The following is a 22,457-nucleotide window of genomic DNA, read 5'->3' as shown; positions in this document are numbered from 1 at the left end:
TCGCTTGAAAATTTCATTTACATGACTTGACAACCTTAGGTCATTCTGTACTAGCACTCCGAGTAATAGGGACTTTTAGATTCTGCACGACGAGAACGTGGACTGCCCTTTTAAGGCAATGTGACGTCACTGCCAGCGCCTTAAAAGGACGCCACATTGCCTTAAAAGGGCAGTCCACGTTCTTGTCGTGCAAAATCTAAAAGTCCCTAATTTCAAAACTGTGAGTTCACTCAATTCATGATTATAAATGCGTAATGTGGGTGTCTCAATCTCTGATCGCATGAAGTAAACATTCATAAAAACACTTTTCATCGGGTTTTCTTTCTTGCTTTCTCGGTTCTGTCTACACTTGAAGCTCATTTACATTGTTTTGTACGGTAGAAGGTCCTTTTATTTTCCTGCACTCCTAGAGAGTGTTTCACAAAGACTAAGCTCAACTTTAAATTGGACTTAACTATGGCAGGCTGTTCATGCCACTGTTTGCTCTCACCATTTACTGGCATTGGTCTCTCAAAAGACGTACAAATCACGGTAACAAATCCACAGAATTTACATTATTGATAATTCATTATTGATGGAAAAAATATTATCTAAAGATCATGATAGTGAGAGCAATCAATGGCATGACTGGATTAGTCTTTGTGAAACACCCCCAGTAGTGATATGTTGTATCCGTACTTCAAGTTGGGATGTTCGAGAATGAAAGCAGAATTGGCAGGACAAGGACATCAATAATACTACCGAAAAAGTGTCTTCATGACTTGCCGAGTTATGCACATGAACACATGTACTCGTGTTTGTGTGTGTGTGTATTGGGTTTTTACAGACGTGTAACAATCAGATATGATTTTTTACGTCTGGGGACCGACCTTTAAACGTCACCATCCGGAAGACGTGACTCAGTTTTGAACCTGCGTCTTCGGCTGAATCAGTTTGTAACTTCACTGTAAGCTGGATTACAGGTGCACGCCACAACGCCTAGTTAAAGGTCCATATTTATAGTGCATTTAACACTGAAAATCCATCGTTTTACATGGTATATGGATACACATATACACTCATAAACAAACTGAATAAAAACCAAACCAAAAACAAATCAATAAACAATCAAACAAAGATGTAGTCATACATCTAAAATAATATACATGTATACCAATTCAAGTGGAATAAAGATAACTATAATAGGTATTAATAATATATTGTTAATTTTATCATTATTATTATTATTATTGTTATTGTTATTTTTATTATTATTATAATTATTACTAATATTGTCAGTGATGTCATCTTCATCATTAGATTATTATCAATATTATGATTACTGTTATTGTTATGAAAAGGTATAATCAGTGTTACTATTATTGTCATCGTTATTATTAACAAAATTCAACATCAATTTTCTGTAACTTGGCATAATGTGGAATAAAATAACAAACTCGTTATTTCCCTATACCACGTGTGTAAGCAATTCAATCGGGCAATTCTTCCAGAACGAATATCATATAGGGCCTATATTTTGAAATTATATTATACACAAAGAAGCTAGCTTCGGACAGGGAAAAAAATCATCATTATCCAAATTATTTTTTCTAATAGCATAAACCTTTCATGTTTTGAGGTCACGTGTATAAAATTAGAATTACCCATATAAAGAATAGCAACGAGTAAATCAAATGAGGGCCATAACGCAACAAAATGGAGAATACTGAGTATTTATAGGTTTGGTGTAGCTGGTCAAAACTTTTACTTAAGCTTCTGACATTTACATTCAGTATCGAAAACTATTTTCCCCGTATATTTGATGGGATTGAATTGATTAAGAGTAAAATATTTCGACGAGGATAATTTGGTTACAGAGCCATTTGAGTCAATATGAAATAAGTACCCGTGTAAGTTATTAATGGGTTTATCGGAAATATCTGCTTCAATATCTGTCCTGTTACGGAGGAAGTTAAAAGCTGCATTTTGTGTATGTACTGGCAGAGTAAATGAAGGAGTCGTCATGCTGCATAGAGTACCGTAGCTGTGACGTCATTAAAATCTATTTTTAGAGTTTCTCAATTCGTTCTTCATTTTCCAAAAGAGCATACAAAATAATGTCCAAATGCCGAAAACCAATTTAATATGTTAGGTATTGACTGAGATATGACCATCTGAATAAATATATGTCCTATGGGAACTCAGTGTTATATGCTCTGACTCCTAATCTTTCGGAAAACGAAGAAAAAAATTTGAGAAATTCTAAAAATAGACTTTTGATGACGTCACACTTCATCACTCTATAGAATAAAATGGTAGCTTGCTCATATCAGCCATAGCTATATATTAAAGTCAGGTATTTTTTGTCGGCACGTTTTAAGTATTTTATATGGTGTGTGGCATTTTGGTACGTGGCCCTCGCGCAAGGAGTAATACGAAAAGATTGGTGGTTGAAATGAAACGTAATGAACATGGAAGAAAACGCAAAGTACATAATAAAAAATAAAACAAAAAAGATGTTGATAGAAGTAAACAAACATAAGAATGGGGAGGTACAAAATATGTCTATCTTATGTATTCTATTAGACAATATAATGAATAGTATTCATAATAAAATAAGCCAAAATCATTGATGTGATTTCTAAATTTCTACCCTAACTTATTCCCCAGAGACATCTTAATGGATAGTCTGCCTTTAGGACATGAGACTCATTATCGATAGTAGCAGCACTACAAGTCAAAAGATTTCTTCTAAACGCATGTCTGCATGCTCACAGAGTGCCCTCAGACATGGAAACTAAACACACCCGTGCCTAGCCCATGTGACTCCTCTGCTGAGCCTCCACCTACATGCACTTACTTACGTTACTGGTTGCTAGTCCTGATAAGCTTGACGTAGCAGCAATTAATATATGCAACGCAAACCCCAATAAAAGAAACACAAATACTAGGTACAGGTGAGCTTATCTTGTCCGAGACATTTCCAAGCTTTCTCCATTTCCTGCGCTGATACCTCAATCTTTAAATAATCCTGTTCTTTCTTTTGCGGGTGGTGGTCTTTAAACCATGTAGATCGGTCAACGATTCCGATGCTTAACTTGTCCAATAGTATACCGCAATAAACATCGTCAAACGGTATCCTCGCTGGGGTTTCTCTGGATATCAGAAACAGTTTTTCGACTACGGGATGTGACATAACATACCCATGCCCGTATGGAAATAGAGGGTACGTCTTATCAGGGTAGATGTCCTCTGGTATGTACCATTTACTATCTACGTTACGAAATGGTTTACACCCCTCTTCAGTATATCCAAGCACGAATTGAGAATGATTCTTCGAGGGTAAAGCGTCGAGGTCGTTGACCAGGGTCACGATATCAACCATGACATCGTCATCCACTGACATTAAGAATTCACTGTTGTTGCAAAACTGCAAGGCCCATTTAAACCCCATGACGAGTTTGACGGTGAGATTGTAATAACTATCGTGGAAGCCCACCTTCAGGATATCTCTATGTCTTCGGGCCTCTTCCTGAATGTTTTCCCTCTCGTCCTGTGCTTCGGAATCTCCCACGATAAAAAGCAACCTAGTGGACACATTAAATGTCGCGGCCCCACTGATGTACGTCTTTCTGGCAGCATCCCTGCGTTCAGTATTACCTGGTGCTGATTTGATTAAGACAAGTAATGTGATTTTATCTTTTCCAGTGTTGCACTTGTCGACAGGATTGATTAAAAAGTCATATATATCCAGCTCAGCTCCTGGCTCCCAGTGTACATTTTTCTGCCATTCAACAGCGGTCGCATTTTTGTTTGTCACACTTGAAAAACCTGCTCTTGGTGGTAATCTTCCTTTGGTGACTGTTTGTAATCGATAAGACGTGTAGTAGCTATGGTAAACGAGAGTACATGTAGTAACAATGCAATACGCAAAAATCATTAGCATTGCCCTCATATATCTCATCGTGTTAACTGGTTAATTCCACTGATAAGAAGAGAAGGGTCCATTAGTATGCCGGCTAATTATTGATGATTGTGTTTTTCAGAGATAGATCCAGTCTTCATATCCAACTGCGGTTGCGTTTATCTAGCAAATTTTTGGCTAGAATCAGGTTTCTCAAACGTCTTTCAGGCAAATTTAGAAGTAGATAAACGCAAAGCCTTTTTCAAACGTCTTTAGATATGGGCATATCTAAGGACGCAAAAAGGTGCGTTTTGAATGTGACATACAGCCAGAATCACGTTTCTGAGAGATCGATAAACGCAAAGCTGCTTTGAACCTCACATACAAATATGATCACCCAGGTGTTGTGTACAAGCATACGTGTGAAGTTGACCTCCGAGAAACTGTCTGCTTCCCGGGTCAAAACAGCTGGGCAGACACAAGGCCTTTATTTTGAATCGTGAAGGGTCGATAAACGCGACATCCCGCAAATCACGATCGTATGGTGGGGTACGATAGTGGGGTTCGATAGTGGGGTACGATATGTACATATCTAGTGGCAAGCCTAGATAAACGCGCTCTGCGTTAACGTGTTGGTCTCTTACTGTTGTTAAATTGGTTACATGTGGTAGTTGATCACAATGATAAGAACGTGGCGAGCATTTGAAATACTGTCGATATTGCCAATCAGTCACTCCAATTATACAAAGTGTCCTCATTTGATTGTTTTACAGACGAAGATACGACCCACCTCTTTAACATTCGGTCACTGCAGCCACGCGATGAGTTGAAGTGCTCTCTGCTCAGTTAGCGAATGTAGAGATACGGGAGATGTGAACATTATTGGCCGGAAACACAAACTTAAAGAGAAGGTTGAGTTCTGTGAAGAGGTGAAAAATAATTTGTGAGCGTTATCATTCTTATTATGCAAGTGTGGAAGAACATCAGATAAGACATGTTCCCTGAAAAGCAAGGCTCTTCAAATGACTTCATATTTTAAATATTTCATGTAACATCGTAAAACTCGGGGGTAGGATTTTTACGCCACGTGTTCATGTAGTCCTATATACATCTTTCTGTGTACAGTGTTTGGATTTTACCAAGACTTGGCCAAATTTCTTATCATTTTGATGATTCCAGAACCTTGCAATACACACAAATTCTTATATGCTAGATGATCAACCATTTCTGGTCGATTCCACACCGTTTCTTTCACAATGCAATCGCATGACCAGAACTCAACTTCATCTTTAACAATGTTGCCAATCAGTGGAGTCTGTTTGTCCTCAAAGTGCAATAGATGAAGACAGACCGTTATCTTAGTGTTAATGCTTCCATGTGACTCACTTCATATGTTTTCAGAAAGTTATTGATTAAAGTAAAGACTCAGAGAAATTGATAAACAAAGTTCCTAGCAGTATAAACTGTAACTATAAAGTATGAACCAGGGGGGAGTTTTCACAAAGACCCTAAGTCCAACTTAAGTCCAACTTAACTCTAAGTTGGACTTAACAAAAATGGAGAGCCATTTTTGGCCTTAAAATAAAATATATTCACAAGCCAAAAAATCAAGTATTTTAGACTTTTTATAAATTCAACATCAAGAACATGAAATCTCCTTGATAATAGAAAATATAAATGATTTGAATCAACATTTTATGCCTTTTAAAATAACTTTTGAAAATTTTTGTATAGATGCTGACGGCTTTCCATAGTTGTTAAGTCCAACTTAGAGATAAGTTCAACTTAGGATCTTTGTGAAACACCCCCCAGATTTGCACAAGCGTTTCATGAAGAGAAGCAAGAAAATATTATTCCAACGTTATGATTAACACTGTATATCGCCAGGTATACTTGTTTGTACATCCGGATACAGTAACATTTGCTATTATAATCGTTTACGAGTGTTTTCACTCATAATACCTCCTCCTCAATTTCCTATGTTCATTGAAAAATGATCATGCCATTCAGTTAGTCTAAAAATACTAAACTTTTGTTCTATTCGAATTCAAATGCATAATTGAAATTATTTTAAGCAGCCCGCAGTCACATAAATAAAGCACTGTTAGGTTTCAAGCTTCAAAGGCCTTTGTGTTAATCGTATCACGTTGCCTGCACATGCTCTATCAGTCGGTCATAAAGGCCCGGTCGCACAGAGGGGACGCATGGGGGACGCCCGGCCAGCGCATTGGAAATTTGCAATTTTGGCCAGTGCGCTGTCGTTCGCTAGGTGTGCGTCATCGTTCGTTACTCGTTCGTCAAGCGCGCTGGACCAACGCTGGACCAACGCTATGCATTCGTCGTCATTCGCTGTGTGCGTCGGGAATTTTTAGCATGCTCAAAAGTGTGCACGGAGCTCGGCGCATAAATGAACACGCCAAAGGCACGCGAGACATGCGCGGAGCGCAATAGACCAACGCCAGATATACGTGTAGCACAAGCCCTGTATACGCGCTATGCATTCGGTGTCAGCTCGGTAGCTTCTCCCAAATCCTGACAAAAGTCGGAATCACGACTTTTTCCGATTGTAAATGCGCCGGCCGTGCGCCCCCCCCCCCCCCTCCATGCGTCCCCTCTGTGTGACCGGGCCTTTAGACTTAAATACTCGTTTTGAACAAGAAAGCTCCATGTAGCCCTGTGTACATTAGGCATATTCCGCTCTGCCATGGCGTAACGGGGGCACATTATAGGGATCTTACAATCTCATTGTATTTCATCATTAGGGATAACGAAATGGCCAGAAACGTTCTGGGATTATCAAGTGCGTATTTGTTTTCGGATAAATCTCTCTTTTTTAAATTAATATCATAGTTTGCCTTTTTGTAGACATTTTAATGCCTAAATCACCCTCCTTTTTACCGAGAAGTCGCGAGCAGACGATTTTCGCTTAAAACTGTACTAACAATAGTAAATTATATTCCTACAATCGTTTTATATAAAGAAGGAAAAATGCAATTCCATTGTAACCAAAGAAAATCTATCTGGAAGCGACTGGGAAACGAATTCGTTTAAATAAATTATGGAAATGCAAGCATTACTTTAAACAGAGTGAACTTTGTTATTCCTGGCTCATTTTTCATGATTGATGTGTCATATGAAGGGGCTAAAAGTAAACTTTCTGGAAATGTGATTTCCTCTTTTAAATTCAGATACCATCCGCCAAATCACTTTTTGATACCCTTATTTCAAATTGATTTTAATCACTCATGCAAGACTATATGCATCATATGAGTTGCATCAAATGAAAGAAGAGGATCTAAGCTTTACTAATATATGTCATTTGTTAATTATAATTGTGATTAAGTTATGATAGGGACGCATGGTATAAGTTAATTCCTGTTGATGTACAGGGCTGCATATAACTCCTTTTTTAATTCAAGTTTCTAGATATATTTCATAGATTATTGTATATTTTTAAACATAGTTTTCTCAGATCTGCTAAGCTCCACCCTAAACAAATTGCACCAAATCTCATGTATTTTGTGACATCATATGTCAATCATTAGTGAGCTTACACGAGATAGTAGTATGTAACTTCCCCCAGCTAAGCACATGCTCACAAAAGAACTGCATTCTTTCATACAATACCTCCACATACCTTTCTTTTCATTGTGATGCTACAGCATGTCTGACATAGCACCTCCTATGTGGTATTGTATGGTCTATTGTAAACAGGTGGTCAACGTATTTGTATAGTCTCATTTACACATTCCGTGTAAAGTGCAAGTGACTTTAAGAAGACTGAGCCCATCTTGTATCCCACCAAGATACAGTGATTTTTATTATAATCATTAATTTATTTTTTACACGTGGTTACTTCCTCCTCAATATCCCTTTAATTAATTGAAAAGTGGTTATAATATTAGCCATAGTTATATATAGCCACTGTAACAGAGATATTTACGAATAAAGAGTTTCACTTTCGGTCAGGATAAACTGGATTGATAAGGCCATGCAAATGTAATAGGGACTTTTAGATTTGTGTGGACTGATACGTGTGACGTCCATTCAAGGCAGTGCATTAAATGGACGTCGACCGTAGCAATCCCCATTGTCTTCGTGTAAAAATCTAAAAGTCCCTAATATTGCTTCAGTTTATCCACTGAAAGTGAAATTCATTGACGATTTATGCATGCATCATAATGATTCATGGTCAAATTAACCCGTTGACTACTGAATTATCTAATTCCCATAGGCTTAACACAGGGACCACCAGGTTCCAGCAGGCGATGGGTTAACACCTGACTCAATAGGGACTTTTAGATTTGCGTGGACTGAAACGTGTGACGTCCATTCAAGACAGTGCATTAAAAGGACGTCGATCGTAGCATAGACCTATTGTCTTGGTGCGAATCGAAAAGTCCCTAATGTCCATCGTGACTCACGTGGCGGAATTTAATTGTACTTGTCCCTTGAGCATGATGAGAATAGGGACTTTTAGATTTGCACGTCGACATAGTAGACTGCTACCTGTGATGTCCTTTTAGGGCAGTGCCTTAAAAGGACGTCACATTAGGGACTTTTAGATTGAGTGGACGAGAACACGGCGAACGCCGACTGATCATGCGTGTCAACGTACTCAACCTCCCATGTTGACTACAATTAGAAATCTTTTAGATTGCACTCGACGATATACATGCATGAAGAAAGTAACACTGTGATTATGACAGACAAAGAAAGAAGACAAAATATACAGTTCTTCATTCTACCCTCAACAATAGACTATTTTCGTAATGTAACCAAATTTAATGCACAAGTCCTTGGAAGTACCTCAATACAAATTATTTCATTCACCTGATAAGAATAATAGTAATTCAATGGTCAGAATGCAAACTGCATATATCAAGTGTTGTTAGGTAGGTCAAGCCATAATGTTTGTCCAACCTGGCAACAACTAATGTATGCAGTTTGGATTATGTCTATTGAAATACTATTGTTCTTACCAGGTGAATTAATTAATTTGTATTGAGGCACTTCACAAAGACTTATGCATTACATTTGATTACATTACGAAAATGGCTTATTGCTGTGGTAGAACATCCCTTCACTGCTATTATTTAAAAATGTGTAGAACAGGTGAATATGCATGTGACACCTGTTCTACACACATTTACATTACATAATAGCAGGGAAGGGATATTCCTTTGTCTACCTGAGGAACTGTATATTTTATGCGCACGCGGCATATACTCACTACGAAAATGGCGGACAAAGAAAGCGGATAAAATATACAGTTCCTCAGGTAGACAAAGGAACATCCCTTCACTGCTATTATGTAAAAAGGTGAATATGCATGTGACACCTGTTCTACACATTTTTACATAATAGCAGTGAAGGGATGTTCCTTTGTCTACCTGAGGAACTGTATATTTTGTCCGCTTTCTTTGTCAGTAATGTTCATAGTGACTATTACCGTACTAGATATAGGAAAATCAATGTTGACGCATTCTCGATCGCCGACTGAGACGACGTGACGCATGCGCAGTGCCTTAAAAGGACGTCACACGTAGCAGTCCTCTATGTCGACGCGCAAATCTAAAAGTCCCTAATGTGGACCGAAGTTAAACCTCATGGAATGAACTTTGTAGAATTGTAATGGTCTAATGGTAACGTTACTGCACTGTGGATCACATGGTTCGTGGTTCAAGTCCCGCAGTGCCACGTTATGTCCTTTGATCAATCTATATTCGCCACTCTCCACCCAGGTGATGTAATTTGGTAGGCCTACAGGATGGGAAGAAATTCATCGACCGCCAGAGAGCCTGATCAGGGTAGTTCGGCTAATGCCGTGGTATTAATTAGTAGAGCTATTATAAACACCAGTATTTAGCGCTTAATGAAAGTTACTATAATTGCAACTGAACCTACTACAAAACAAAACAAATACGACGTATTCGAGGCGCAAATGGTGTCATTAAAATACATACATCAATTTTCAATCGTTTTCATAGACCAACTATTACCCAGTCTACAATAAGATTAGCTCCATTTGGGAGAAATTTGACAAATTATTGGGGAAAACGGAAAATGCATGTTTGTTCGCTATGATTTTTCTAAAAATTAATTGTAAAGTTTACCCCATATTTGACCCCTAAAATATGTGTGTCTTTTACGAAATATCGGCGGATTCGTACCCGACTTGTTTAAAATGTAGAGTTGAGTTCTTCCGCAACACCATATGATCAACTACAAATCAAACTAAGGACAAATTTACCCATTAGGACAATGTATAAAAAGTAAGTATTATACCGGTACAGCATTGCAGCATCCTAGAACAAGCCTATAATATTTTATGTACACACAAATTAAGCGGAGGGCCAAATTCAGAAAAAAATGAGTTTGCACGCCACTACCACACAGACTAAACATTTGTTTATTCGAAGGATTGTTTATCATAATACATCTGAATAGATGAAACTAGCACTGAAACAAGAACACAGCAATTATACCATACCATTGGCCTATCATTCGAAGTTACAAGTACTGTCAAAACAACCATTTGAATGAAGATTGTAGGCCTATGTAGTTAACTCAAACTAAACACTTTGCTTTCAGTAGGAGAAACAGAGAGGAGGGAGAGAATGAGAGCAGGGGAAAGAGAACGGGAGGAAGAAAGACATAAATAGAGAGAGAGAGAAAGAGAGAGAGAGAGAGAGGGCGGGGGGGGGGGGGGGGGGGGGGGGAGGAGGAGGAGGAAAGTGAAGGATAGTGAGAAAAAGAGAATGAGAGGATAAGAGACCGGTCCTTATAAACCACTCTTTTCGCATTAGTGATCGCTTGCTGCACTTTGTTTTGAAGACTACGCCAATTCTGGCAGCCTGAGTGGAAAGCTCTTTGTGGTTGATATATTGGGTCTTTGATTTTAGTTGTCATCCAAGGCTTATCCATCATATGCAGCTTTACGGACTTGGTTGGGAAGTGAGAGTTGATTACCGCGTTCAACTAATTGTAGAACACCTCACATTTCCTGATCAAGTTTTATCTAATCGTGGTTTATTATCCAACTGCAGAATTCGCGCACATCCGATTGACGCATCGGTCAGACAGTTTTCTGTCAAACTTCATTTCTCCTGGATGATTGCTGTTTTAGCCTTCATATGACTCCTCATTCTTTCAAGAGCAATTCCAAGTGCATGTATGGTTTCAAACGCATCCCGAGCAAGGATCGAAATACACGAGGGCGACGGGTAATTCGCCCCGGTGAGGTACATAATCGCCTCCGTCAGATTGCTCACGGGGGCGATTGCAAAGTTAAAAATCGCCCCCGTGGAATTGTAAAATATAGATTATCTTTTCTGTTATAAATTGCACACAATATTGAGTTTTACCTTTCAATGAAATGGAAGTAAGATTAGCGTACAGGATTTCTAGCTCGAATTTTACGATGTCTCGAGGCCGCCACATTGTAAACAGATGTACGGTTATTCGCCGGAAGATGGCGCTTTATCTCCCATCTCCATATCTCGATGAGTATTACTGATACAAACAACGGAAGCTCGCGGTGCAGTGCGGCCGTCGACAGTTGCTATATACTGCGCCAGTATTAGCGGTGTGCACGCTGACGCCCCATATCTGCTTGAGCTAGAAGCGATAGCGCAAGGACTTAAACATGGAGAAGTTTTTCGTTTGGAAAAGCGTGAATCCTCTGAAATTTGGTGATTCCAAATGACCAGCCAATAATGAACTACCAGTAAATCAATATTGAGAAGAAGAGGAAGACCATATATGCTGTGGAAGGATATTGTAAAGACTGTAAGTAAATAAGGTTGCTCTGAATGATGAAGTAAATAATGTGCAGAACGGGACGAAATGGAGATAGTGACCCCTATGTTACTTGTAAATTTGTAAGAGGGAAAATGCCGACTTAAATAAATGACAATGATGGAATAGCAAAGAATTTAGGAGTATCGGGGCATTAATGGGTACAAATTCAATGGAAATTTGTATTAATAAAGAGCCCCCATGAGTACTAAAGGAGCCCCCGTGAGAAGGCTCACAGGGTGTTTTTTTGGGGGGGGGGAGGGGGGGGGGGGGAGAGCCCCCGTCGACAAAAAAATAACTTGAACCATGATCCCGAGGTATACGATTTTACGGAACCCGAAAAGTTCATTGCTCGTATAACGAAGCACTCTGCCCTGTCCGTCGACCGATGGATGGCTATTGTCCGGGGGATGGCTATTGTCTGGAGCAATTCCAATATCATACAACATAATGCTTGCTAAAAGTATCAAAAGCAGGGCTACAACCCTGTACGTCCAACATTCAAGAGAATTGCATACGATCCTTACAATAATATCAAATTGGCAACGCGCTATTTCTCGTCTGTTTCATGGTAGCTGCCTATGACCGCCCATTTACGAAATATTTTCACCCTGACGAGGTTTTCATTAGTTTTCGCAGTTCATATTTGCAAAATCATATTATTTACATCAGCAAATGTGATTAGCTTTGGGAAATATTCGAATGGATTACATAATTTCTTCGTACGACGGAGACAGAGAATGTGCTGTTTCACTCTCGTCGCACGGTGCGTTTATACACGTGAACGAACGGAGAGTTGGCGGTCTCGTTCACGCATATTTCTCTTAAATAACTTGTCAATTAAACTTATGTTTTATACGAGCGACAAGGATTCAGTCGCGGGAAAAAGCTGATTTGGGATTTGTGTATTTTTATCCTTATTTCTGGTTACCAAAAACTATGTACCACAAAGTCAGTCCAAAAAAAAAGAAAACTAAGCCCTAAAATCGCGCTCGGCCCACGGCCTATAAAGACTAAGTCACATTACAGTTACGACCTGTCGGAGAGGCTCCCGACAACCTCTGGTTAGGAGTTAGTTTTCAGAGGTCGCTAAGATATTTTTGACAGTTTTAAAATGTTATGAGTGTTAGGTGATTGCAGGTCTCCGGAGCGTTTTGCTTTGCTAGAGGTTTACACTGCAGCATCGAAAACCTAAACAAAACGAAACTGGTCTTAGAAAGATTTTTCTTGGTTTTCGAACGGATGGCGACAGTTTTCAGACTGATTGGCGACTGATCACCGACGGGTCTTACGGGCGATATTTGGTTGGGAAAAGGTCGACAGCTGATTGACGAATAATATACAATCCGTTTTCGATTGATCTCCAAAGTTTCGTCGAATGCTGCACATTCTGAAATATATTGAGAGCAATTCAGCCATCGGCTGAAATATGCATATGGGACTACACGAAAATTTGGCATAAAAACCCGCCCGATTTGCATGCTGTTACATGCCATATTTAGAATATTAAGGCATTTGAAGAGCCTGCTTTTGATGGAATATTTGTTATCTGATGTAAGTTATCTGTAAGTACAATACAAAACAGAACATATTAAGGTAGAATGCAAGATAAAATAAAGAATAGACCATAAAATAGACTAAAAGCAGGTTAATCATGCCAAAGTATATAATGGGTGATGTAACAATTTCTCCTTTTCAAATTCAATTATTGCAATAATCACAACCTTGTGAGTGTGTATTTTGTCTATGTTCTTATTCTACTATTATTTAGGTGTTGTGCTATTTCCCAACGCTGATCCTCCCAACCATAAACATTAACGCAAGATACACAGGAGAGTAGTATGCTTACTCATGTCATCGATTATGACCCTGCATCTGACGTCACGTTTACAAATATCACCAATAGCCACTATGAACATGACGGACAAAGAAAGAGGACAAAATATACAGTTCCTCATTCTATCCTCAACAATTGCTGTGGTAGACAAAGGAACATCCCTTCACTGCTATTATGTAAAAATGTGTGGAACAGGTGAATATGCATGTGACACCTGTTCTACACATGTTTACATAATAGCAGTGAAGGGATGTTCCTTTGTCTACCTGAGGAACTGTATATTTTGTCCTCTTTCTTTGTCCGTCATGTTCATAGTGAGCCTTGAGTCTATATCTGACCTCTCACCCCGATTTCGATTGCTTCAAAGAAGACGGAATATTCTGTATCTTTCAAGTCTAGTCCCATTTGTCCTAGGGAATGGTCCTAACTACCAGAATAGGCATTTCCTTGAGTTTGAGTTTTTCTCTCCTTTTTTTCCTTCTCACCTTTTCTTTTTCAAGTGTCTACCTGTACAAGTCAATGTTAATAAGTGATAGGGACTTTTAGATTTACACGACGAGAACGTGGACCGCCACGCGTGACATCATTTTAAGGTTATTGTGACGTCCTTTTAAGGTATTGCCAGACACGGCCCAGTGCCTTAACACAATGTCACACACGGCAGTCCACGCTCTCGTCGTGTAAATCTAAAAGTCCCTAATGGTATTTGGAGTTCACACATACATAATGGCTTTATATTCAGTGATTCAGCCCAATCTTGGTACAAGAGGATTTTGACAAAACCTTTTGAAAAGCTTACTGCTCAGTCACCCTTGGCAGCACAATTGTGCGTATTTGATCATTAGACCATGGACCTATTACAGATGGACATTCATAGTTTTCTTAACGAATTCATTGTGATTGTCTCCGTCAATGTCGTCTCAATAACATTCCCTACATGTTTCTTCACTTTGATCTCATGATGGTCACCGCCAAAAAGCCGGGACAGAATCAAGATAGTGATTTTACACATGTTAATCTACATGCGCAGAAGGTAATATCTCGCCTAAATCATGGAAAATAGATGTGCAGTTCTGGCTTATAATTGGACATTGTTGTTCCGTTTACTGTTCATGTATTTTATTTTGAAAAAACATGTTGATATTACCAGATAGAGGTTATTTTTGGATTTTTTGGTTGTGATTTAAAATCCTTTTCCCCCCTATTTCCTCATAATAATCCAGAGTTACAACGCACAGGGCTGATATAGATCATGGCCTTCTAATTGTTTTATAAGGTCATAGGTGTGTGCGAAAGTTTGCGAATCAGTAATAATACATTTCCTATCACCGAAATCGTCTGCTTGTCAACTTTGCTGCTCCTCATTGATGATGCTTTTATTTAAGACACACTCTTACAGAGCACACCATCCAAACAAACCCAAGAGAGTGAAACTGCTCCTTTGTCAATGACCGAAAATGCTTACGCGGTCGTTATTGTTAAACAGCTGAATGTTCTCATTAAGATGCACATAATCAGAAGGTGGCGACTATCATTGGATCAAAGAAAGAAACACGTTGAATGTCCATCCGTAATAGGTCCATGATTAGACAAGGTATTAGTTACCCTCAAGGTATTGTGCAATGTGCCAAAAGAGGGTTTAGACCTCTATATAAATTCATGTGAAGGTATCATCAGATTGTCCTAAAACTTGGCACACAACTACATACTAATAATATGTTCCGCGCCTAGAAACGTAGTATTAGGCGCATTATAAATGTGAGCTATTATTATTATTATTATACATTGTCTTATTTACTTTGTCTAGGTATTAATACAAAAGCTCACTCAGATTCAAAGTTAAAGCGTCTCAAAATATTACACCTACTACCAATACCCCCCCCCCCCCAAAAAAAAAAAAAAACACAAAAAAAAACACAAAAAAAACACAAAAAAAAAAAAAAAAAATGATAATAATAATAAATAAAAAATAATAAAATAATTTTAAAAAATCAATCACACAAACAACGGCCTGAAACCTTTCTTATAAATTGTTAGGCTATTACAAAATTTGAAATTAAATTGAATAAAGTATACTCAGAGATTTGAATCATTCCTCTTCTATCTTTGTTTATTTGTTCCTTCTTCTATTTTCCCCCATTATTTCCTCTTTTTTAAAACTTGTTTCTATGTATACTTTGTTTTTAGGACGTATTGTTAAACAGCCTCTGTGGAACTAATACTTCATCAAGCTCAGCTTCTAGTTCCTGTTTTCTCGTGCCATTACTTATTTGTGTCTGTTTTAATTTTCTATTTTCTAAATAAACCTATTCATTGCATTATGTTTTGCATGAAAATTAAAGAATTATTTGAATTTGAAATACTAAAATCTGAAATTTGATCAAACTGACCAATACACCCTTATTGAGCTTTAATTGAAAATCAGACAAAGGGGCTATTTTTTATTTTTTATTTTAATGTTTTAGGGGGGAGGGTGCCTGATCACATATATATGCAAGAAACAGATATAAATATAATTTAAAAAATCAATACATGTGCATGAAAAAGTAAGCAGGAAATAGAAAAACTCACCACAGATAAATACAACATAGCCAGAGAATACATTAAATAGCCAGGGAATCCAGAAAACGTAACAAATAGTTAGAAATAATGCCGCTACATTTATTATCGAGGAATGTATAACATTTGTGTGTGTTTTTATTAAAAAAGCATGGTCATGAAATCTGCATAAATATATCATTACAATACAATAGAATACAATACAATAAAGTTATTTCTATAGCGCTCTTACAATCTAACTGTTGTTTCACAGCGCTTTACATAAAAGTTATCAAAGAATCTATTGTTGATCATGGTCAAAGAGGAGAGTTTTAAGACATTTTCGGAAGACATCCAGCGAAGGTGCTAATCGGATAAAACGTGGAAGCTCATTCCAGAGTCGAGGAGCACATGCATGGAAAGCATTGTCGCCAGCTTTGGTGTATGTTCGAGGAACGTGTAGGAGGGTGCTGTCAGTACAAATAATAATAATAATAAAATAATAATAAAAAATCATTACAAAAAATAATAAACACAATACCCCTTTGCGTTGCATATGATATATTCTAAGTAAAAAAAGTTATTGGGAGGGCAGCTGCACTGCTGCTGCTCGGAGGACGAGTACACAAAGGTATGCATGGAAATGTCGGTGGGCTCATGCCAGGCGGCTCCCATGCCAACCATTGTTGTTAACTCGGACACATGGTCAACAAGCAGCACGTGATGGTCAAGGACCCGGAGCTAAAAATAAAGGGCTGATTCATTTAAGACCAATTACAAGAATTACTCAGATAAGAAATACGAAATCACCCACCACATGATTAATAGGTACGAAAAGTCCCAAGTAAATATTTGTCTGTCTTTCCTATATGTTATTCTTTGTTTCTTCCTTCTATTGTTATTATATTCATTGTTTTTATTATTCTTTGTTTCTTCCTTCTATCACTTTCTCTTTCTGTCTGTCCTTATGTTATTCGTTGTTTCTTCCTTCTATCACCTTCTCTTTCTGTCTTTCCTTATCTTATTCTTTGTTTCTTCCTTTTATCACCTTCTCTTATGTTATTCTTTGTTTCTTCCTTCTATCACCTTATCTTATGTTATTCTTTGTTTCTTCCTTCTATCACCTTATCTTATGTTATTCTTTGTTTTCCATCTTTCATCTCCTCTTCTATCTTTCCATTATCTATTCTTTATCATTTTCTCTTTCTGTTTTTCCATATGTTATTCTTTGTTTCTTCCTTCTATTCTAGTAAACTTATAATTAGCAACATTTGAATGCTCATAACGGTTGAGGGTAGCCTAATATTCATAACTATTTTAAAGATGGTCGCCATATTTGCCGGAACCTGAAATTAGCCATAAATCGGGACACGCTTATCTTAGTCTTTCCTATATGTTATTCTTTGTTTCTTCCTTCTATCGCTTTCTCTTTCTGTCTTTCCTTATCTTATTCCTTGTTTCTTTCTTCTGTCACCTTCTCTCTATGTCTTTCCTCATGATTTCTTTTTTTCTTCCTTCTATCACCTTCTCTTATGTTATTCTTTGTTTCCTCCTTCTATCACCTTCTCTTATGTTATTCGTTGTTTTTGTCGTTCTATCGTTTTCTTCCTACCATTCCTTATGTTATTCTTTTTTTTTCATCTTTCATCTTCTCTTCTATCTTTCCTTTATCTATTGTTTATAATTTCTCTTTCTGTCTTTCCTTGTGTTATTATTTAAAATAAAACAAATCTTATAATATTCTGTCTTTTTATTATTCTTTGTTTCTTCCTTCTATCACCTTCTTTAAAATGTATGTAATTCTTTATGTTTATCATTCTATCACTTTATATTTCTGTCTTTCCTTTTGTTATTTTTTGTTTCTTCCTTCTATCACCTTCTCTTTTTGTCTTGCCTTATGTTATTCTTTGACCCTTCGTTCTGTCACCTTCTCTGATGTTAATCTTTGTTTCTTCCTTCAATCACCTTCTCTTATGTTATTATTTGTGTTTATCGTCTATCATTTTCTTCCTACCATTCCTTATGTTATTCTTTGTTTGTCCATCTTTCATCTTCTCTTCTATCTTTCCATTACCTATTCTTTATAATGTCTCTTTTCGTCTTTCCATAATGTTATTCTTTGTTTCTTCCTTCTACTCTTATAAAGCTATAATTAGCAACATTTAGACTTTGGATATTTACTGGTATGCGTTGAATGATCATAACAGTTTAGGGTAGCCTTATATTCATAACTATATTAAAGATGGTCGCCCTTTTTGCCGGAACCTGAAATTAGCCATAAATCGGGATTTAATCTGTTTAAAACGTGGTACGGCCAAAAGAAAACCCAAGAGATACAGGATGGTGTCCAAAAGTACCAATAAATACCTTATATAGCAAGATTTGAGAGGTTCTTGTACAGTACGAAGTTGTGAAGATTAAGTGTATTTTCGAGGTATGGATTTCTATTTATTAAAGAAAAGATCATGTAGCTTTATGCAAGATAGTTTTGTAATATTGTTGCTACTGGTCTCTCCAATTTGGCTGCTGTTACTGGCATGACAGCAAGAAATATGTGTCACTGAGGTACACATGGTAGCTTTGGATGAAAAGTTATTTACAATTATGATTTGTCAGACCTGCGTCCTTGATATGGTGCACGGCAGAAAAGAACAAGAAATGGAGTAAAGACAAAAAATATACAGGGAAAATGACATAATAAGTATTATTTGTGTGTCTCTCTCTCTCTCTCTTAAAAATGCAACATTTTCCCACTATAAACGGGCAAGGAGGATATTCCTTCCCGGCCTGGTCAATCTGCAACCTCAAATCTAATCATTTAATTCAACATATTTTTACCGGCGTGCCACAAGACATACAATTAAAAAAGGTTTTATCCAAAAATACTGAAGAAATAACGTCGATTTCAAGAAAACAAAAGGTTATTCGCTCGCGTGCAACATGTTTAAACAGGATGATTTAAGGCAGGCTTAATTTTGTCTTGTTTACATACAAACAGAAAGCATACACGCTTTGAAGTTAATTGAATTGAACATAATCGAAACAAGGCAATTGCCGGATTGTGTCTCGCCCACCTGTGACCATGATTGTTCCAGGAAAGCGTCCTTGACACAAATTTGGCTGCACTTGGAATAATGTACGCAACATGATGAGAATAAGGCAGCTTGCACATTAACAATGAAGGGAATATATATACTTCATGACATAGCTCAGATGAATAGATGTATGATTTGACCCCAGTTTGGCTGTGAAGTATCGGTTGCATAATTAGCTCATCCGTCCACTTGCCCGTACGTCTATCGTCCGTCACGTACAATAATTTCTTGTCACAAATAACTTTGCAGCCATTAATGACAAGAGACGTGCTTGCCGTGCACTCTTTCCACACTAGGGACTTTTAGATTTGCACGTCGTTAGCTTTGACTGGAACGTGTGACGTCATTTTAAGGCACTGCGCATGCGTTACGTCGTCTCAGTCGGCGATCGAGAATGCGTCAACCTTGATTTTCCTAAATCTAGTACATACATACATACATATTGGTATTTATATAGCGCCTTTACATGCTCAAGGTACTAATATGCCGCGTGCGCATAAAATATACAGTTCCTCAGGTAGACAAAGGAACATCCCTTCCCCGCTATTATGTAAAAATGTGTAGAACAGGTGTCACATGCATATTCACCTGTTCTACACATTTTTACATAATAGCAGTGAAGGGATGTTCTTTTGTTGAGGGTAGAATGAGGAACTGTATATTTTGTCCTCTTTCTTTGTCCGTGATGTTCATAGTGTTACTTCTTGCATGCATGTATATCGTCCAGTGCAATCTAAAAGATTTCTAATTGTAGTCAACATGGGCAGTTAAGTACGTTGACAGGCATGATTAGTCGGCTTCCGTCGTGTTCTCGTCCACTCAATCTAAAAGTCCCTACTAACAGAGTTTTAGGGTTTATACAGTAACTGCTCACACAGCCATATAATAATAATAATAATAATAATAATAATAATAATAATAATAATAATAATAATAATAATAATAATAACGTTTTATTTACCCAGGGTAGCCACTTCAGTCAGTTATGAAACTGCTCTTCCAGCGGGCCCTGCATAACATAATATGTTACTACTACCCTTCTCCAATCTTATATGCTGAGCGCCTAGCTAGAAGGCAGAAGGTCCCATTGTTATAAGTCTTTGGTGTGACTCGGCCGGGGTTCGAACCCACGACCTCCCGTTCATGAGGCGGGCGCTCTAACCACTGATCCACCATGCCCGGTGTAACACACTGTACACACGATGCGTCCACACTCACTCATACCATGATACTGGAAGATAAAGTTAGTCTGGACTTGAACAACTCATGTCGCTATTCAAAATGTAACTAACAAAAGCTAGAATATGTAAACATGTGATTTGAGTAATACATAGCTAATGGCACATGTCCTTGACTAAGAATATAAACCTGTATTCGTGATGGGAATATTACATAAACTCGATGGGAGATAGCACGTACAAGTAGAAACCATAATGGTAGGTTTTGTAGTTTTCATCTTCAATCGGAATTCTAACGACGACCTCGACTTCTGATCAAACATTTTATCGTAGTAAGTTTGTAGAGTAAAGTCTCAGCTACAAAATTATAAAATATCGGAGACATCAGGGGCCCGTTTCATAATTTTTTTTTTATCTATGACAACTGATAAATTTCTGTGACAAATTTGCTCTTAGCCAATCACAAACCATGGTTTCAGTAGCTTATAACAGTAGCTTGCAACTTGTTATTGATATCAAGTTTTATTAAACAGGTCCCAGAGTAGGGATGGAAGAGGCGTGACGATAATGTAGACATTGAATACGTCATGGAGACCAATTAAGTGATCTTTGATCCACACATGTACAAGCTCAGTGTAACTTCTTGGTCTGTTTTTAAATCCCAAACTCCACTCATATAACACGCCTACTTGCAAGCTCATTAAGAGATTTGCTACACTACGCGGCCGATCACATGATAACACAGAGTCAATGAGAAAAAAATCCCACCCTCCGTTCATATCACACGTTCAAGTATAAACCATAAAGATAGATTTTAAAATCACGAATTTCTCACCACCATTCATTCTCGGATAAATAAAAAAAGTATGATGTTCCATTTGGAGAGTAAGGTCTCAGCTACAACATATTAAAGCTAAGAGACATATTTGGTAGATTTATGATAATATCATGAATGAGTTTAAAAAATAAAAAAACTTATCCATCAATACACAGTGATTGACTAAAACAAATGTCCCGGAAATGATGTGCGATGTCACATTTGCTTGACTGCTCATGATACAAAATTGTATCTGAAAACATGCAAATTAATCATGAATATGCATAAGGTAGGTACAGTGAATTCGCCGTACCAGATGTTCGTTTAGGCCTATATGCTTGCTGTTGGACTCTGTTAATTTCTAGGGCAGTTTAAGTTGATGTATTGATCTATATGGGACTTTTGACGTGGTTAATTATACACTGTCGCTCATAAAGTTGGAATATTTTTTTGTTTTACCCCAATTCATGGAATTATTTTAAAAATAATTTAAAATAATAGATCTAGATAGTAGTATACATTGTCAAATTATTATTCAATAAAATCTGAGAATGACAGTATACTATCATCTAAATCTATTATTTTTAAATTATTTTTAGAATAATTCCATAAATTGGGGTAAAACAAAAATATTCCAACTTTATGAGCTACAGTGTAGGTCGTATTTTTTAACGGTGGCCCGACGTCGTAAAACTTGGTATTGTTGTTTTAAAGAGAAGGTTGAGTTCTGGGAAGAGATGAAAAATAAGTTGTGAGCATTACTCATTCTTATTATGCAAGTGTGGAAGAACATCAGATAAGACATGTTCCCTAAAAAGCATGGCTCTTCAAATGCCTTCATATTCTAAATATGAATGTAACATTGTAAAAATCGGGGGGGGGGCGGCTTTTTACGCCACGTGTTCGTGTAGTCCCATATACGTCTTTCTGTGTACAGTGTTTGTAACTTTACTAAGACTTGGCCAAATTTCTTATCATTTTGATGATTCCAGAACCTTGCAATACACACAAATTCTTATATGCTAGATGATCAACCTTTTCTGGTCGGTTCCACACCGTTTCTTTCACAATGCAATCGCATGACCAGAACTCAACTTCATCTTTAAGTCTGTCCAATCTCAAAAGTTTATTGTCGCTTGGCTTTTCTGTTGTTCGAATTATCAATCAATGATGGCGCTCTTTCTTTTTCTCTGACTCAAATATTAACCAAGTCATTTCAGTGTTCACTTTTATTCAGTATTGCTCCTCAAATAAGGTCGATAATGAGTTTCACAGCTTCCTTTCGTTGGTCGTGGCCTTTCAATCGATG

General features: G+C 37.5%; 1 protein-coding gene across 1 annotated transcript; it reads right to left on the bottom strand.

Moving 5' to 3' along the window:
- Positions 1-2,265: 2,265 nt before the first annotated feature.
- On the bottom strand, positions 2,266-16,742 carry LOC105444758 (beta-1,3-galactosyltransferase 1-like). Its single transcript, XM_011679422.2, has 2 exons — positions 16,660-16,742; positions 2,266-3,869 (listed from the first exon to the last, which is right to left on the bottom strand). Exons 1-2 carry the CDS (start codon positions 16,740-16,742, stop codon positions 2,927-2,929), a joined length of 1,026 nt encoding a protein of 341 aa, XP_011677724.2. The 3' UTR covers positions 2,266-2,926.
- Positions 16,743-22,457: the final 5,715 nt, after the last annotated feature.

The sequence above is a fragment of the Strongylocentrotus purpuratus genome, unplaced genomic scaffold (genome assembly GCF_000002235.5).
Source record: "Strongylocentrotus purpuratus isolate Spur 01 unplaced genomic scaffold, Spur_5.0 spur5_scaffold_1, whole genome shotgun sequence".
Lineage (NCBI taxonomy): Eukaryota > Metazoa > Echinodermata > Echinoidea > Camarodonta > Strongylocentrotidae > Strongylocentrotus > Strongylocentrotus purpuratus.
The sequence above is the reverse complement of the archived record's forward strand: the minus strand, read 5'-3'. Positions and strand labels throughout refer to the sequence as shown.

What these genes read in the sequence shown, in the direction of transcription:
- LOC105444758 (XM_011679422.2), bottom strand. Translation starts at nt 16,742, where the DNA reads ATGGTTGGCATGGGAGCCGCCTGGCATGAGCCCACCGACATTTCCATG. An exon ending in TCGTCCTCCGAGCAGCAGCA is followed by an intron (nt 3,870 to 16,659) that starts GTGCAGCTGCCC and finishes CGTTTACCATAG; the next exon opens with CTACTACACGTCTTATCGAT.